At 41.3% G+C, this 20015-nt stretch overlaps 1 protein-coding gene across 1 annotated transcript in view; it reads right to left on the bottom strand.

Annotated features, from left to right (window-relative positions):
• The window catches only part of ANKH (ANKH inorganic pyrophosphate transport regulator), a 103468-nt gene that overhangs the window by 34057 nt on the left and 49396 nt on the right, over nt 1-20015 (bottom strand). The window contains exons 2-3 of the mRNA XM_075084256.1: nt 8755-8971; nt 284-402 (exon numbers count right to left, since the gene is read on the bottom strand). Of these exons, the coding sequence (XP_074940357.1) occupies nt 284-402; nt 8755-8971 (336 nt within the window). The remainder of the gene's footprint in view (nt 1-283; nt 403-8754; nt 8972-20015) is intronic.

Raw genomic sequence — 20015 nt, 5'->3', positions numbered from 1 at the left:
GATGACCAGTGCTTTCCAGCATGCACATACAGTCGCTCTAACAAGGCAGCTGAGATTTTTCACATTTGTCATGATCTCTGGATGTTCAAAGTCCACCCATATACTTTTTCCACGTAGCAGAAGATGATGCGTCCCAGTATATCCAGAGCTACTGCTTGCAAAAGACACACCTTCCTTCTGCACACCTCCAGTTTCCCATCAGGTAACAGACTTTGTGAACTAATGTCACCAAAATAATAAAAAAAAAAGAATATGAAAATTCAGTTCTGAATCAGGCACTCACCATGGCATCCATAAAAGGGAAGGCAGCAAGATAAAGGAAGGCCCTCCGAGTTTTACTTCCCACTGATTCATCCACATGGTGCAGCTTATTAATAATGTAATACCCCAAATCACTATATGCTGTAGAGACACAAAAATAGGAATGAATAATAAAGGTTACATATGGACTGTGGGTGAGATATTCAAAGTACCTGAAAGACTGTGATGCCTAGGAGCTGAGACGTGCATCCACTTAGCAACCAGCTGCAGGGGCTTCAGGATATTACAGCCTCACCAGTTGCTGTTTATGACTGAGGAGTGCTCTCATGGTTCTTTTTCAAGTAACCTTTGGCAGAGGAGTGATAACAAATGGCTGCACTGGGAGATGGGTAAAGTAAGTGCCACATCTGTTCGCTAAATGAACACACTAGTACTCCAGAAAATCTACTGCTCTTTCATTAACTCACGGCTCTTTGTTAGAAAAGCTGTTTTCACCAGGCATTATGTATTTCATGGATGTAGTACCTCATAAATGCTGAAACCATCTGTTGTAACTGCATTCTCACGACATTACCTGTAAACCTGCCCAAAGCTGTAAAAGGATACTACGAACTGTGAAGGCATGCAACAAATCACACTCATTATGCCTCTCCCTCGCTCTGCCTAATGATCACCTCTGCTGGGACCTGTCAGGGCACCGCGCTCTTCACTGTACAGTCCCTGGGCAGCCTCGACCAGCCTTAGTTTCCTTCCTTATCTAGGGCTGTCATCTCAGGAGCCACAAGTCAGAAAAGGAGACCTCTGGAAATCGGGGGTTGCCACTTCTGATCGCCAGTATGTTATTTCACTGTCCTGTTTCACCCCAAGACAAGAATTTTTAGTGTTGGGCAACAAGCCTCTTGCCAGGTCTCTCTTCCCAAGGTGTTGGGTTGAAGACAGCATGGACGCAGGGACTCACCACATAGCTCTCTAAAGAACTGCTTACACCCCTGTTAGTACCCATGTTATCTACCTGTTTTAATAACTCCAGAGTCCCCCCATGCCCAGGAATAATGAAGACCTAGCTATGACTGGAGTGCCTGAACTATGGGGACTTACATAATATGCAGAGTTAAATAATCCAAATAGTTTTTAACCTTTTATAAACTATGGTCTAGACCTGCATATTATTACTTAGTTTCCTCTATACACCTGCAATAGCTGTTAAAAGAATGATTGGGTTGTAAAGTCAACCTCCCAACACAAGTAATGGCAGAATCTTACCTCAGTTCTCTTCCGTTTGTGTCTTTTCTAAGATAATTATTTCAAATGTGAACATCTATCCTGTTTTCCATTTATAGCAACTGCATTATCATTGTACAGACCTTCATATAGGATATTTCAGGAAAATTATCCTTTTCATGCACGCAGGTCACATAATTGGATTAAGAAATGCTAACACTAGTTGTCCAGTTCAATCTTTTTAGCCTAAAACTCTCTCTCGTAACTTGTTTGGAAGCAATTACAAAGGAGTTTAAGTCATCATTGTTTTGTGATGGCTTAGGGATACAGCAGTTAAATGGTTAACAGGACTGAAAAGACTTTTTCAGTCCAAACAAGACAGTGTAAACAAGGTAATAAAATAGAAGGAGGTGGTATGACAGCACTGGGAACAGGCACGAGCCTCATTCCAGATAACCAGAACTACCCAAAAGATGCTAAAATGTTAAAAAATCTCCCTTTCCCCATGCTGGTCCCTACCTATATGTCTTTCATCTGAGCTATGATCGTTAGATTTGCAGTCTCCCTGTTCACCCAGTAATCCCCAAGTTGCTTAGCCATCCACCCTGAGGCACTCCCAGCCTTGTATCCTATTGAAGGCGGTTAGGGAAGAACTTTAAACCAGGACTCCAACCTTTCCTCAGTTCAGGGAGGCCAGTTTCATTCTTTAAGTGTTCGTGTGCTTGTTGCGGTCCAGTCGCGCAGCAAGTACAGCCTCTTTTTATTTTTGCATGAATACCCACATACCCACACACCAATTTTTGCTCAGTATTTTGAAAACTCTCTGCTATGCACAGATTTTTGCATGCTAAGTCCTTGTGGAAAGCTGCTTTTATGGCAGGACAGTACATGGATGTTTCTGAATCGACGTATTTGAATGAAGGAGAAGTTTGGAAGGCATGTGAGGCAAGCCACCTCTGAGGGTCAGATTCATTGATCTGCCTCTAAAGTTCCATTGAATTTGCTTTACAGTTCTGCTGCATAAAAACTTAAAAACTGCTGCAGGAGACATACCAGCCTTGTTCCCTACATGGGGACTGACAGAATCAGAGTCCAGGTGCTGAGGAACCTGCTTCTGCGGAGGGGCTTCCACCAGCAGTGCAGTGCTGGGCAGACAGCACGCCACAGAAGTCACCCTCTGTGCTCTCCATGCACTTCACCCGCTGGGCTTCACCTACTTCAGATGAGACTTCTAAATGAGTAATAAGTAACTTTTTTGGTTCTAAAAGCCATTGAGATGTTTAATTTTTTTTTTTTTTTGTAAGTTTACTATCACAGAAATATTCACAGAATCAGAAGGGTCAGAGGCTGAACTACTCTCACTTCTAGGAACAGACAGTTCACCACAGGGTTGTAGTTTATTGGCAGGGCACTCTCAAGGGACTTACACCACCACAGCCCACAGCATCACATTTTTAAGATGTCTAGGGATATTAGCACTGTGCTCTGTAAGCTTTAAGATCCTCTTCATTCTCCCCCATCCAAGAAAAAAGTCTAACTGCACTTTTTAATGTGATTTTGATTTTAAAATCGTAATGGCTAAGCTGAAAAGCTAGTTTTAAAATTGTCAGCTACTCCGCATGTCAGTGAAAGCACACAACCACTTTTGCTGATGTCCACGAATGTTTCCATCCTTGGAAAGAAGGACTCCGCAAGCTGAGATTTACTGACAAATATACAGGCATGTGTCTCTGAGCTGTGAATAAAGCAAGTGCTGATGCAATTTGAACTTAACCTTGGCCAACCTTACAAAATTATTATGAAGCATGGTACAAAATTAATAACACAGACAACAGAGCTGAAGAGTATTACATGAATCTAAAGCAGATGGCTCTTCCCATTCCTTGCATCATTTCAACCAAAACAGAGCAGTCCAACTCTGAGACAAGCTGCCTGTTTGCTCTCCTCTAATACCTCATTTATTTTGATATTTCTATGGATTAGTTTTGCTACAGAATTTAGGCAGGAATTCTTACTTTTGGCTTTTCCAGTTGAGTTTTAAGACCCAGAAGCTTAAAAATGTCACTGAAAACTGCATACCTGATTGGATCTCCTCTTCCCTACACTGATTTCTCTAACAAGCCAATTACTACCACATTAACTTCAAACATTCTTAAAACAACTGAACACACTCTTAGTGATGCCAGCAGCCTCAAACAATTAGCTGTACCATAGTCATTTTGGAGCTGCCTACTACCCAGCATGTTATACTTACATCATAATGAAAACAGAAAAAAAACCCTCATAGGAAGTGATACTATTTACTTCCAGACACAGAGCTACATATGTCAATATTAGCTTTACCGGAGGAAAAAAAAAATCCAGAAGTGTTTTTGTGTTAAAGCGTGTTCTTTTTAGATGCATTCCATTTTCATACTTTGCTGCCAAACTTGGAGACTTGAGAAGTAAAAATCTATTCCTGCATGTCAGAAAAATGGCTCCCACGGCCAAAACTGGTACTGGTCAGGAGTTTGTTCAGCTAAATGATTTGGGCAGATAGGTAAATGCCAATCTGAAAAAAAAACAACCACCAAACCCCAGACCTGAATGGCAAATCTTCATTTGGAGATGGCACAGGGTACATAGATTTATTTACATCTTTGATTATCCTGACTTAAAGCAGAAACAAAAGCCTGTGTCCCCCTTGTGAAAGCCCAGATGAACAGAGCGTTTTAGGCTTTGTGATTTCTTTGCTCATAGTAATAAATGAATTAAAAAAAAAAAAACAAAACAGTTTAGAAGCACCTCAATGCTGACTGATTACTGCAGTCATCTACTTCTGGGCTCAGCTCTAGTACCAAAATTGCATTAGTTGATTTTCCCAAATCTATCAATGACCATTGGTCTATGAAATATCTCTGGACAGGCTAAAATCTCGTAAGTCTCAATATTAGCCTGTTTCAATTAAAACCCAATCATTGCTATCCTAAATCCACAAATGCTTTGGTTATAGGCTTTCTTCCTTCTTCCTTTGCCCCGAGTACCCTGCTGATAAGAAACCGTCCCTGTGGCGGGGGGAGGGTTTGGACAGCTGGAAGCATATTACTGCTTTAGCAATGGCCATCTGAAGATGCTGAAGTAGAATGCATTTTTACTGAATAACATTTTATCATCTTTCAGAAACCAAAAAAAAAAAGCAAGCCTGGATTATATTCTGATTTGTATTCCTGTGCTATCATCATTTCCCAGAGCAAAACGTTTAGTATGAACCAGTATAGTGGGCACATCAGAACAAGACTGACTGAAAAAATAGCTCTGGTTGTCATAAGCCACTCTGTAACCCCTAGTCTCTAGAAAATTTCAGTAGTGTTACACTGCAAGTGGTGGGATTAAACCTCTGTCTCATTTCTTACGCAGATCTTTCACGTACATCCAGTGACCGCACATATGGGAAGTTCAAAAGAATCAGTGGAACCACTAGCAACTGCTGAAGCTTTCCCCTGTGTAATCTGTGCAGGGAGTGGCCCGTGCCCGCTAGCCTGTCAGTAATAAATTGGCACAAAACAAATCACTTCCATGTCTTGACTATCCAGTCTTCTGCAGGTTTGCCTGGTTACTAAAGTTCCAACCTTTTTTTCCTGGTGATGTCAAATGCTCTATCATTTAGTTTTTAATCAGGTGAAATGGGCACCAGTTAAGAATGTCTACTTAAGCAAAGAGGGTACTTCCCCAAAGTAGCTTCTGCCTTGTCATTTACAGAACCTCAGAGAGCTGCAGAAAGTAATATTAATATGCAAAAGGAAATAAACTTTCTCAGTGTACTATTTCTCAGTAAACTAGTGAAAGGCTGAACAATGCTGTTTTATTGCCAAGAAAATGTGCATGTCTTTCACGACGCTGGCATTAAAAGGACCCACTTAGTACGGGGGACTTACCAGCAACACCATGAAATGCATTATGGTAGCATAATGCTATATAAATTATTTCTCTCCTCTGTCAAGCTGGCAGTTTAGTAAGAGGTCAAAAATATGCACAGACAGGTTTAGTCTCCTGAATTGCTTCTCTAACAGCTGAATATTTCTGCCAAAAGCCAATCTCTGAAATACTGAGACATTTTAGACCCTGGCTACACAGCGCACTTCCCACCAGTAAACCCTAACTGCTGGCAGTAGCTGTCCCCAAAACAGCACAAGGGAAGGAAGGCACCATACTATATTCTATTCCCAGGTCACAACTGAAACAGCAAATCCAGAATACTATACTGACCAAAGTTTGCAGCAGCATTATAGTGGGACGAGAATATGGCTTCAAATTCCTTTGGTCAAGGACAACTTGTTTCTTGGTTCTTACTGCTACCTGTACAGGGGAGTGATAGGAACTGTTGGTGAGGACTTTCATGGGAATGTGGTGGGGTGATGACTTATGGACCCAGAGCTTGCAACTGTGAGTTTGAGTGGTTTGGCTCAGCCAGTCACTCCCACAGAGGACTGTGTTAGCCCAGTGGGGAAGCAGTAGTGGGGAGCTGGTGCTGAAGCAATGAAGCATGAGTCAGTTGTGTGAAACGGTCTGTTTTGATATTTTAAATAAGTAGAGGCTGCTGTTTGTGAGAATCTGTGTGTGCAGACTGCAAATAGTCTCTATCGCAGTTGGAAATGTGGTGATTCACTGTGGTCACTTGTTTCTGCCACCACTTGTTTTCTTCCTTCTGATTTTCAGTACTCCTCCTTATTTCATTGGGCTTTTTGTTCCCTGTTCCTTCCTGGGCTTCAACAGTCCATGGCAGAGGCAGACAGTCATGTCATCTTCCTTAGCCCCATACACATGGCATGTGGAAGAAATTCAGTCCGAGTGCTGTTTGTTTCTCTTTTTCATTTGCTGAGCATCAGTAACCTGTATTTGTGTCTCCTATAGACAGCCTGTGATAGGCTTGCAGCTGCTGGTGAGTAGTTGCAGGTCCTAGGAGGCTGCCTGTCTGTCACTGGACTCCTTCTCTTCCTCCTGCTAGGCAGGCTGTGCATCTGTGGGTCAGAGAAGAATAATCAGGATTTGAAACAAGTTCAAAGGAAACTTGGAACATAAAACTTGGCAACATCACCCAGGCAATTGGTGCTAGAATCTGACTAACTCCATTTTCTTGGGCGCTCTGCCAGTCTCTGCTGTGGCCTTTGCATATTTTCAGGCATAGACAAGTTAAAATACTAAAAAATATTTTGCAGTCTGCCACCATAAGCAGCTCAAAGATTGTGTGAAGCCCTTTAGTTCAGGACTTTAAAGCATGGTAAGTACAGCCTTCTTTTTTCTTTTTTTCCCAATATCTGTAGAGAGGGCATTTCAGACGTTCTGAACTCAGCAGGTCTCTACTTCCAGGCAAAGGTAAGAAACTTATCATTTGGCATGTTTTCCACAGGTTGCCCCTTCAATAAGAAGTTCCACTTGGAAAATCCATGTCTTTCACCTGGAAATTTGATAGTTACACTTTAAATGTTCTTAAAATCTATCATAGATTACAATAAAATGTTGGATGAATAGAAAATATTTCTTTATCCAGCTGGCAAAGCCAAAAACTTTGACCAGCACTGGCAGGAAAACAAGTGAGCAACTAGAAGAGCAGCTCTGGGGGCTGAAGAAATATTCCAAGCCAAATGTACAATTATCCCAAAGATTATAACACTGACTCAGTAAAGCAGCCTCAACTGTAAACATACTGAGGAAGTGACCAATCAATACCAGTGAATTATATTAACTTGAATGCGTAGATTCAGCTTATAAAATTAGCAAAAGCTTATCCCTGGCACAGAGTTGCCATGGCTAGTGAGCCGTTACTTTAAGCATTTATTATGGTCATTACATGGAGTAAAGGGAAACAGCACAGGGCTGCTGTATCAGTGGTGGAATAAGAGATGTGATGGTCAAACATACCGGAGTGCTTGGGAGGCACATAAAGCTGGTGAAAATAGCTGGCAGCCTGTTAAAGGATAAGAGCAGGGGACATTCATATTTAGCAGATGGCTCTTCTACCTACTTGGGCAGGAACTGAAATAGTCCTATTCTATTCTATTCTATTCTATTCTATTCTATTCTATTCTATTCTATTCTATTCTATTCTATTTCTATTCTAAGCTGATCAGCAGCATGTGCTGCTCTTGAGGTACTAACAGCCTGATAATGAATGGTGTCTCACTTCCAGGCCACTCTATAATTTCATGGCAATTCTTGATACTGCCATCACACTTGCATTTCCCATCTTTCACCAATGCAATGGCCCCCTACTGCTGGTCATCCAGCTCAACCCTACTGCCTGTCAACCAAAACATGCTTCCACAGGCTGTTGCATTACCTCCCTCCTACCACCCCTTAGAGCTCCCAGCTTTTAGGATTTTACCTGTTGAATGCAATGCACTCTCTGCTTCTTCCTCCAGCATCTCCTGTTCCTCGCTGCTAAGGTCCAGAGGTTTCGGCTCTGCAGAATGAGCCAGAAGGTGCAGAGAATCTGGTGCAGTTCTTGGGGAGGATGAAGTGAAAGTCTTCCAGGTCACATGGGTTTTTACTGCTGTGGCTGATAGTTGGGTCGATATCCCATTTCTCCAGGCTCTCAGAAACTGGCAAATCCTGTGGCTGTCTTAGTTTCTATGTTCAGTTCATATCTGCTTGTGCATTTTCTTTGTTTCAGAGTACACTCAGAAGCTGGTCTCAGTTTGGCAAAAAGTGCTCTTAGTAACTACTACTTCTCTTACAGATTAATTATTCAACAGAAGTGGATGATGACTAGCACTAGTAGAGAGTAATACCTGATATTTTAATGAGGATGCTGGTATCTACTTGCTTAGAGTTTTGTAGTGTGAGATAAGCTGCAAAAGAACAGGTACAGAGGGAGTACACTGCCAATGTCACCAAGTTCTGACAGACAGCCCTACTAAGCGCAACTGAAGTTCTGCTAAACCCATTCAGGCAGATACTGCTAGCTGATCATCAATACCTAACAGTAAGACTGAGCTATCAGCTTCATGCAACCTGTCAACCAAAGTCTTGCTCACACACCTGAAAGAGATCAGCAGCATGTTTTGCTGCCAGGCAGGAGAGGACTGTGGGGGTGCAATCTGCCACTTAACAACCTGTTTAAAAAGTCACAAAAATTGCGTGGATGGGCATGATACCAGCCCAAGAGATTTAATCTCTTTTGCATCTCCTGTTGCACTTATAAATGAAATCTTAAGCCTACAGATTAATCAGCCTGAAGAACAGGCAAATGAAACAAATGAAAAGACATATTAATTAGACATGAAATTACCTTACCTATTAAGGTATGAAATACAGCAGCTACAGCACCAGCCACAACCATGCACAGAACTGCTTTGGTTCTGTCCCGCTTGCTGTTCACGAACACCAGACCTACATTTTTGAAGTCACTCATCGGACCCGTGAAGAACTTCATCAGGGAGTATGCCAGCCCATAGCTGGCCAGCATTTCCACAGCATCTTCCTTGACAGCAGCGATGCCCCTATTCAAGGCCTGTTGAAACACAGAAAGAGCAAATATTGTAGCACATGTGGAAGTGTACCAAAAACAGCCTTCTGCAGCTGGTTTCTGAAGGAACAAGCAAGTTCAGCTCTCATTGTTTTCACCCTGAGTTGGACCTTATTTCTCTGGTTTCAGCAGCAGTAACTTGTGATTTGTGATACAGGCAACTTCATAATTTCATATGGACAGTAAATTCAATTCAAGTAGACTTGAGGATAAGGTAAACATCTATTTCTGAAGTACATATTAGAACTCCTGCTACACCAGAAGTCAATCTCTTTCCTTTTTAGAGTAATTTCATGACCTGCCAATAATCATGGATGATACACGACCATTTAAATGCTGCTTTGAGGCCTTGGCCCTGAACTGAGAAAAGCATAGTCCTTGCAGGCCATCTTTACAGGTAAAAACTCTGACATTATCATAGGCTGAAATTTCAGGAGCTCAAACTTTTTTTCAGTGTAATGAGCTTTTCACTACATTCCATGTAATTGTTGTGAATAGCTGATACAATCCTATGATGTTTACTACGAAACTATGCCAAATATGCATGTGACTAAACATAACTGTTCTTTTTCATGTATTTCACAAGGTTCTGGTCCTATATTCATTTATATCTCCTTGTAGAATATTCAAAAAGAGATACAGCACAGGTATTTCAAGACCCATTCAGGTTCAACTAACCAACTAATTCATTCTAGGTCTGTATTTAGGAAATGTCTGCCAATGAATCACTGTGAATTAGATGGATTATTTTTATAACTAAGGTGATCCATAGAAAAAATGTGTAACATTGCTTCAGATTCCCACTTGCACCACGATGCTTCTAAAATACTGAATAAAAATGACAGAATGATAAATTTTATCTGCAGTGTGACAGCATCAATCATCTGGTACACCCAGCAAACTGTTAAAAGAAGATTAGATTCAAAAAGCATGAAGGATGAAATACGACTTCTTTTCACAAGTATTTGGTTCCTATGGGTTATAGCTGACGTGTGCTGACAGGGCCGTGGCAATGAGGCCAACCAGGAAGATCTCACCAAGCCACCCTCCAAATCTCAGTCCATCCACTTACATGGCAGACCTAATACCATTTCTTCTGAATGAACAACAAAGCAGAGTATCATCAGGTAATCATGGTGAAGTCCTTCCATTTCAAATCTCAGCATAGTCTTTTTTGTTGCAGTCTTCTGACTTTTTTTTCCCCTTCTAAAGACCATATAAGCAAGCAACTCCCACTGACTTCAAAAGAAACTGCATCCCCATAGCAAATGAGCATTTTTCCTATTGTTCTTTTCCACTCTGTGAGATGAGCTAAATTTTTGAAACTAAAGCTGCACTGTCAACATAGGAAAAAGCTGTAAAAAATGACAACTTCTCCATCCTTGATGGAGAATTTCTCTCTTGCAATGTGCTCTGACCTGAACACCTGAGGCTCCAAAGGTTTTCATCTGTCTTGCTCCAGTTTGTCCCTTCCTGAAAACACGACGTGTTAGATATGGAATACCTGCAGCTGCTTTATGCAGCCTTTTCTGGGGTACAGATAATTCCATCTATTGCATTGATAAGAGTTCAAATTATATTTAATCTGCAGATGCCATAACTGCTGGTGGGTGCATAAAACTGTACTCTAACAATTTGTGGAAAAGACTGTGGCCTCTGAAATGAATAGTCAAGTTTAGCTGTCTTTTGTAATGATGTTTATGATGATGTTGTAATAGATATCAAGGTGTATACAGAGTTACAATCTTTTAATATAAACTTCCTAAAGATGCTGAATCTTCTTGTTGCTGTTGCCAGTAATAGGCAAATAGCCTTAGATTATGCTATAGAGAGGGTTCCTTGATCATGGCTTTTCTCCCGTCTTTTCTTTTGTTAATGATGAAATATTTCTGGCAGCTTCAATTTAAAGAGAAACAGCTAACCAATTTCAGGTAGCCTGGTTTAAAAGCTTCTCATCACATGTAAATAGCTGAATAATTTCCAGCAGTTTTCTAAGCACAAGTGGTTTGGACAACTACTGAATACCAAAGTCTGTGGAGAATGGTAATCCACTTCTGACAAGGTCTCTAAGATAAACGTGGCTTTAAGAAATTACAATCTGTCAAGAGGCACAGCACTATGATCCCTCTGCAGGTAGACAAATCTTTGCCAAGCACAGTACTCAAGTCAGTGAAACTAGCTCCGTGTGACTTTGGCCCTGGGGTAACTAAGTTTTCCACCTAAGTAGGACAGACAGAGAGACTCAAGTACTCCCCTTTCTCTCCCTCTCTGGTTTTACAGACTGAACTCTGATCTCTTTTGTATGAAGAAATGACAGCCAAGTAGATACTTCTGAGTAATTTTCCCCAGAGACACACTGTGTACCAGGTAAGGTAAACTGGCAAAATCCGAAAGGGACTTTTGTAAGAGGTATGTTGCCATTAATTTATACTCCTGTGGAATGGTTGGCTGACATGATGAAATACTCCAGCGGCTAGCTCTGCAAAAGCAATCCTCCTAAATGCTTCTTTGGAAAGATCCTTAGGAACTGAACAGTCAATAGGGCTGTGTACAGATTGTTTAGCTTCTGTACCTTTCTTTTTCCTTTTTCACTTTAAGATGACAATGCAAAAGGTTCTTCATCCTCAACTTCCACACACTATATGAGAACTTGTGTAGCTTTTCTACCCCATGTACCTTAGAATATTTTTTGCTACTGAAGCTACCGATGTCATATTTCATATCCTCAAATCCACAAGAAATCCCAGTGAAAGACACATGCACCTGATCTTTCATGGCATGCCAGCCATGCAATTGGCAATCTCCCAGTCTAATTTCCTGTCAGATTTCCAATTAAATCTCTCATAAAGGTAGAAAACCAGGACAAGGTCTCCATTTATTTATGTTTTGTACATTTTTTTGTGTGAACAAAGATTAATAACAAAACTTAATCAATAGGGTCTGTATTCCACGTTTGCTTCACACACAAAAGATTTGTGTAGCTTGTCAACAAAATCACACAGAACTAGGTTGTAATAATAATAATGACAATATGAGAAGTTAGCTTGATCATACATATTTCAGATGCCATCTGACTTTCAGCTGGCTTATTCACACCAAATTGAAGGGAGAACTAGGAAATCCAGATGCTGGAAGAAAGACTATTGGTGGTGGCACCTTCTCCTGAGTTTTTAATAAACAGCTAGCCTAATACGGTAGTAGGTGAAAATGTCACAGTAAATCGCTATTCATCAAACGTGACTGAAACAAAGCCACTGGCATTGCTGACTCTTCCTTTAGAAATAACAGAAAAAAGCACACAATACTTCCAGGCTGAGCATGATCTGGTAGGGACATGAACATGTTAGTTAAATCAAGTCATATTCCTAAAACACTTCTCAAAAAGGCAGGCACAAAGATTTACCACTACTTCTATGCAATGTCTTCTATAACACATTATGTTAGCACTAGAAAGATGAAATCTTTACTATAGGACCTGGTAACAACCCCTTGAGCATTTTTTTAATGAATAATCGCACGCTGTCTCCAATGTTCACTAAAATCAGAGAGGGCCAGCATTTTTAAATTCCCATCCAAAAGATTCAAGCCAGGGGAATACCAAATAATACACTTAATGACATTTCAAGCCAGTAACCACATCTTTAGAGTTGGGTAGTGCAGCTGGCTTTATCCCCTTAGAAGGAACATACGAGACCTCTATCAAATTTCTAGGACATGCATAATGCATGAATCCAACAAACTTCTGCATGCAAAGGCAGTGATTTTATAAAAAGCAACAACTGTGAGAAAAATGTCAATGGTCTAGCTTGTCCAATTTTGTATGAGCTTTCAGCACTATTCTCTAATGTTGGCAGAAAAGGTTTGGTTCCAATATATAGCTACACAACTCTGTTGCCAAAAATTCTATGTCCATCTCTTACGCTGGTTCTATAGAGTCTGATCATTTCTCACATGATCCTCCCCTCCCACAGACTACTGGATGACTGATGTTTTATTTTTCATTGGATTAGACATATAAAAGCATAAAAAAAACCCAAACCACTGAGAAAGCCATACCCATTGTATATGTTTTCTTCTGCTTTTAGAAATGTTTTATTACCTACATACTGCATCGAAATTCAATAGTCTTAACTAGAAGGGCTTGTTTTCTACTTCATCCGAAGTTAACTATTGGCTATGCAGTCAATACTTGATCAGTGCATGTATTTCAAATAAGAGCAAGTAAAATCCAAGAAATGTAATTCTTGTCAGTCCTCAATTTTGCTTATCCTGGGAAAGCAGACTGTGACCTAGTGCAAGCTGGCGTGTTCCTATGGCTTCTTCAGTTTGAAGCTGGGATTCTGCCTGAGCTGTTTTCAAGTCTGTTCCAGCTAGTTATCTACCTAAGGGTGACATCAAAACCCTGCTCAATTTGGCAATAACCTGGCCAAATGTACGTTCGGTTCAGCAAACATTTGTAAGATGTTCCCCCTCCCCCTTCATCTTTCTTACTACCTGTCCTCCCCTAAGAAAATGGAAGAGCACCAAAGTATCCAGTTAAAGAGCAAGCTGACGTAGGGGACAGTCTCTCTCCTGTGTCAAATAATCTCTCTCCTGACGATTGTTGGCTGAGTTTTCATTTACTAAATCCTGTCACACTGAAATCTTCAGCATCAAATGTTCCAGCTGGCTCTGGCTGTTCTGCCTCCCCCTGTCATTAACTGCACTGCCAGAAGGACACCTGACAGATCTGATGCTCTATATGCATGGCATAATCAGACCACTGTGTCGGTGCTACCTGAGTGTTATCCCATCTGCATCTCTGCTTCTGGCTGGGTTTTTTGTAAAGGCAGGAACCAGAGCCACTGGCAGGCAATTTGAGGGAAATAGCTAGTGCTCTGTGTAAGACTTCCTTGGATGAAGACATAGAAGTGGGAGAAAATGGGGTAAAAATAGCACGCGCACATTTATTCTGGCTCAAGAAGATTGTCCAAACATAGTGTATGAAGAGAAAGCCCTGAAAGGGTAGAGGGAGTCTGACCTTGTAGCTTGAAAATGATGAAGGAGGAGTGTTCATTGTTTTGGGCTTTTTTTTTGATGTTTGGTTTTTTTTTCTTTTGTTTTGTTTTGCAACACTTTTACCCTATTTCAGTGTCTCTAACTTTGGGTCAGCATCTGTTGTAGATCATGTGTTAGACGACTGAAATGCCATCTGAGGTCAATTCCTATTAGCCCACTATCAAATACTTGAGCTCCCCCCAGCTCCCTGACTAAAGCTGGCCCTAAGAGAACAGCTACTCACCCCTGTCCACAGCACTTCAAGTGTTGACATCAGTTCAACCCACTGAAATAATCCCAGTCCCCAGCAAGAGATGGCAGCCCTGACCCCTACGTCTGAAGGAAGACGAGATACCCATCCTGACAGGGGGGTACCTAGACACTTCTGTGGTATCGTCTGAAGAGCATTAGGACTGCCCTAAAAATGAGAGCTGAAGTTCTTCTGCTCTTGCTGCTTCCACATTCAAAAGAAACTGTAAACGCAGGGCAGGTGTCACAGCTTTATCTTAAAAAAAATGTTAGTGTACCAAAATTTCAATGAAGTTTAGTCTGTCTTCTTAATTAGGAGAACATGGCCTAGAAGAAAGCCAATATGCCTTGTGAAACAAAACCAAGCCATGAAGACTGAAATGCAGTCAGTAACAATTTTTTCCCCATTCGCCTTCCTGAGCAGCAATGAACACTTTCGCACGATTCCTACTCTTCTCTGAAATGCCTACTACTCTGTGACCACGATCAGGCTCTCCATTTTACTTGTTGACACTATCTACTCACAATGCAATGTCAAGGCTGTATGAAAGTGTGTCCTGGGAGAAGTTTAAATAATAAAGACTCTAAATCCAAAATGGCATATTTTTTGAGCACTTGCAGTTTTCACTTGACCTGTGATACATCAAGGAACAGCACCTTTTAACAGGCACAGCCAGAATGTGTAAGAATAACTAGGACAGCAGTGACAACAGTGAAGTCAGTGAAAACGGGAAGTCCTTCCCGTTGCAAGAACTAATGCAACAGAGGGCGTGTCGGGGAGCTGGAAGAGTACCTACGGCACACTACCCTAGGGCACCTACTGCCTGTATGTACATTCATGAACAACCACCGGCAAAACAAGGCAGAGAATAATACAAAAACCACAAGAGACTGCAGAACATAACGGCGCAGGACCACAGGAAAGAAACCAGACTCAGTGAAGCTAAAATGTGCCTCATTCAAAACTACATTTGACAAAGTGACAGAATATTTACACAGGGAGCAATCTTGGAGGGGTGAATCAGTTGCTGCAGATGGTTGCCTCCCCGCGGGACGTGGAGAACAGTGATCCTGAAGCCAAGAGAACTATGAGCCATGATGGTGGGAACCCCTTCAGGACATATTCCCCTGGTAGCATCTAATGAATGGGGATGGCTGACACCTGTATGAGGGAGACCTAAACCACTGCCATTTCCACTGACAGCTGTGGAGAAACCCATCCCCTGAGGTGAGACCATAACCATTAACTTTCCTGGACTTTTTTAGCCAAGCAGTGCTTGTCAGGGCACACGACAGAAGCAAAATCAACATGTCAGAGTTATTTCCCTGCATGATGACTTCCCTGGTATTCTCTGACTGATGCTAACCAATTGTCCAAAATGTATTTAAAGTGAAACTCGCAAGGAAATGCTTTGCTCTCAAAGCAGCATGTGAGCTTTTCATTCAGGTTTTCCTGAATTTTCTCAACACAAAGGTGAGAAACATTTCTGTTTATGTTACAGAAATATGGCTAACTCCAGGCTGAGGTTATTTGTCTTCAGATCTTCTTCCCATGGATGCCAGAGACTCATTTTCTTTCAAAAGCTATTTCAGTTTCTAGGTCTATGAATATAGACAAATAAAATTGAGCCATAAATTGAGACATATAAAACTAGGAGAAGGTCATCTCCCTGTGTCTTCAAAATGCCTTGTGGAATAGCTATCGTTTCTTCACCAAATTCCATTTTGATTACTTTTAAGTGCTAGAAAACACTGGGGAGGATACAAATGCATATCATAGCTACTGACACACAAAGAATATTTGCCTTAATCACAAATGATACAGTACCTGCAGCAGTGCTCCTTCTTTTAATTTCTCACAGAAACAATGTTCTCTTCCTCACATTATACCTCCAAAGTAAAAAGTAAGCTGATTTACTATCAGTTGCATATTTCATAAAATCACATTTTCTCATGTTTATAAATCAAATTTCTGTGAGGACTGTTATAGGACTTGTTTGTATGCACACAGCAAATTTAATCTAGACAGGTGCCATACCTGTCAGTCTCTCAAAACTCTGGCAAACTGCCTTTTTATCAGCACTAACTCAGTCTCTGCTGAAATACCCCTTGTGTCTCTCTTACCCTGAAATGGAGATCGCCACTTTCTCCATGATCACACCTTCTCACTAGGCTCCAAAGTGCACAGACAGGTTCGGGTTCGAAGGGGCCTTTGGGGGCCTGCTTAAAGCACTGCCCTGGGCTGAACGTCTGCGAGATGTTGTGGAGGAGACCCCGTGGCTTCCCTGGGTGGCTACCCTGAGAGGCCACCCTCACTCTGAACCTTAACGTGTAAACAGAGTTGGCATCTGAAGATGCATGGCCATCTCCTTTGCACATTAAAACACACTGTCCTGCCAGCAAAGGGCACGCATCTAGCATTGGCCCAAATGTCCATTTCCCACATTTCCCCTTCCTTTCCCAAAGGCTCTTTGGCTTCATCGCTTTGTACCACTCCTCCTTGATGCTCTCTTTCACCAAAGCTCTTGTCCTTGACAATAACTCACATAAATTTTCACCTCATGGCAAGGAATTATTCAGCTCCACTTGCGTTCCAATTTTAACCCTTCCTGTTCTGCTGTTGTTCGCATTTTCATAGATATAATTTACAGTACAGTAAGACAGTATTTTTCAGTAATTTAATGCTGTATCCATTTCTTTTTTATTTCTCAGTTCATGGATTACATATGAAGCTAGGCTTTTGTTCCCTCATTGTTTTGCATACGGTAAGTAGTTCTCTTACGAGGTACTTTTTCACATAAGATTACCTGACACTCCCACTTACAAGATCCTCTATCTAATGCAAGTCCATTTTTCCCCTTAAAAAAAAATCAGTCCAGGCAAAGACCCCAATTTAAAAAACCCAAACAACCAAACAAAAAAAACCTAACCCCAAAACAAGCAAATGCTTTAACATACCTGCAAATATACTTTTGCCAATTGCAAGAGTAAGGAAAGAAAAAAAAGAAAAGAAAAGAAAAAAAGGAAAAAAAAGAGTAAGGTTTGTCCCTGGCTTTGTGGATTTTTAACCATTTTCCTTAAACTTTTCACATTTAAAAAATCTTAATGCATGCAGAATTTGGTGAAAATTTCTGAAATTTGGCAGAGGCTATCAAAAGTGCCTTTAAAACAGACCAAAACTTGTCCAAGCACCTGCAAACTCTGAGTTGCACAGGTTCAGTGGAACTTGTTAAACTACTTTTAACTGCACAGAAATCTTGTCTATGTTTCATTTGTGCTGAGTGTGCTCCTGGCCATTAAGCTTAGAGCAGTGAAGGTCAAGCACCACACAGCAGAGACTGCATAGGTTCAAGTCCTTAAGGTACCAGGAGACAAGGAAACGCCACCTGTATCATTAGCTCAAGCAAAAAGGAAAGCATTTCTCTTTCCATGGACTGAAGATGCAGTAGCCTGCAAAGACTTCTTTCTCTCAGGAATTATGAAGTGGAATATTCTCCTATCCTGGCTCTTCCGGAAAGTACCCTGGAGGCCAGATCTGTAAAATTTGCTTTTATTGCTTCAGCTCTCTTATTTCTGTACACTTCCCACTCTTTTTTAGTGATGAAGATCCCATGTCCTCCTACTTGGAAGATTAATAATTGGCATTTCCTCTCAATTTTCTTTCCACATGGAATTTAAGGGAGGTAATAATTATACCCAGCAAACTCTGCAAGAGCCAACAATCAAATTCGAGGCTGTCAATACCACAGCAAAATATTTTAGTATCATCACACGTACTATCCTACCACTTCTTGGCTGCACTTGATATTACCCTACTGCTGCTATTGTTCAGAGTCACTCATTTTGTCACAGTCAGAACTGGTAGTCAGCTGGGAGGGGTGGGCTCCTTCGCTGGTGTATGGCCATGCAAACAGGTATTCTGGGGTTTGGTGTAACGAAGAAGTGGAAGCCTTCTAAGATGGATGTCCTGCAAGGGGAACCTTCTGTTAAATCAGCAGCTGAACCCTTTGGGAAATAAGCCTTTGAGACAGTTCAGTGGTAGATGTCCAGGCTGTTTTGATTGCAGAAGATGGTGAAGTTCAGCCTCAGTGACAATGTGCAGCATGGGACCAAAAGAGTTTCAGATAATGGGGCTCTAAGGGAAGACACTCACTCTGCAAAAATAATTTTTTTCTTTAAATCACTTTCAGATGTGACTAAAGTACAAGTTAGTTACTCAAAGTTGAAAATGTCAAAATTATGGGGGGCTACCTTTGTGCGTCTCCCTCCCTCCCCCAGTGTTGTTGAAATTCATCAGTAGCCAGGAGCAGACCAATATAAGTGTAACTTGCAAACTGCAGCCCCTCTGTTGTCAGTGGAGCTCCCATAGTCATTCAGAGCTCCCTGAAAGTGTCATCACCCATGTCTGCTAGGCAAACTATGTAAAGCGACTGAGTCTCTGCCATTTAATGAGCATTAGTTGTACATGATGAGAGGCTAAAGCAAACTGAGACAAGTGTCTGCAGGTTTTCTTCATTCAGCTTGGGTAAATGTTCTCTCTCTCTCACTGCAGACAGGAGAGGTAAAGACCCTGCTGAGCAAATGCACAAAATTCTTGACTTGTAATATGGCTGGGCTTAGGAAGAAGAAAGGCAAATAATTGCAGTTTGGTCTTTCATCCTCCTCAGTACTGCATTATGTCAAAAAAAACCAAACCAAAACCCAAACAAAACAAAGAACAATCTACAAAGTACATGTCAAAGCCACTATAATTACAAAAAATACACATAGCCATCAAATAAGACTTCTGTGCCTGTCTCGAGAAGTAGGAGCTTGCCCAGCTGTTTCTGAACATGTAATACAGCCCTACCTTTATGTGTACTTAGTGCACTATGCAATTATCTGCTGTCCATTAGCTTACTCTTAAAGCATTTACCTCCCTATGTGGCACAGCACAGACTTGTTACTTATGTTCCAGGGCTTTGCCCAACTTCAGCTGAGCAGAACGTATTTGAGGTCTGTGATTTTCATCAGCTGTTGTGCCAGGAGCAGGGAGCATGGCTGGTTAAGGTCCGTCATTAAGCAGCTGTTCCCTCCAGCATGCTGCTGGCTCGGCAAAGCACAGTGTGGGCTACACAAAGCAGAGTTTGTTAGGTGTGAGTGCCTGTGACTGCAAGTGTAGAGCTGCCAGATTAGCTCATGTCTTAATTGCTTAGGAGTGACAAATAGAGGGCACCCAGATCACCAGCCTAAATACAAACTCCGTGTTTCTACTGCTGGAAACACCCATTGTAAACAAAGTCCATAACATTGGTAAGAAAACCTTTCATTTGTACCTGTTTTTCTTTCCCTTCCATTCTTATTCTTTGTACCAGCTTTATTAGGATGAGATTAAAGTTATTCAGTCAAACTGGAAGCAAACTGTGGATAGTGGTAGTGATTTCCTATCTCTAGGGTTGGTGACTTTATTGCAAAACACGCTTTGAAGCACTTCCAGTTATTACAGCACTTTCCAATACTCCAATACCTGCAGAAAGCAACAGTCTCACTAAACGGGTAATTCTGCCCTAGATTTTGATCTAATGTACCTGTTTAAAATAAATGGGAACTGGATGGTAAAGACGTGGGAGTCGAGAAAGACAGAACAGAGAATGGGTAGACTTTCTCCAAAGGAATTTTTTTCTCTCAAAAAATCCAGTCTTCTATGCCCCCAGCCTAAGTTTTGAGAACCTCGAACTCCTCTCCTCGTTCTTGCAGGTGGTGT

The sequence above is a fragment of the Phalacrocorax aristotelis genome, chromosome 2 (genome assembly GCF_949628215.1).
Source record: "Phalacrocorax aristotelis chromosome 2, bGulAri2.1, whole genome shotgun sequence".
Taxonomy (NCBI): domain Eukaryota; kingdom Metazoa; phylum Chordata; class Aves; order Suliformes; family Phalacrocoracidae; genus Phalacrocorax; species Phalacrocorax aristotelis.
This window is presented reverse-complemented; position numbering and strand designations above follow the sequence as displayed.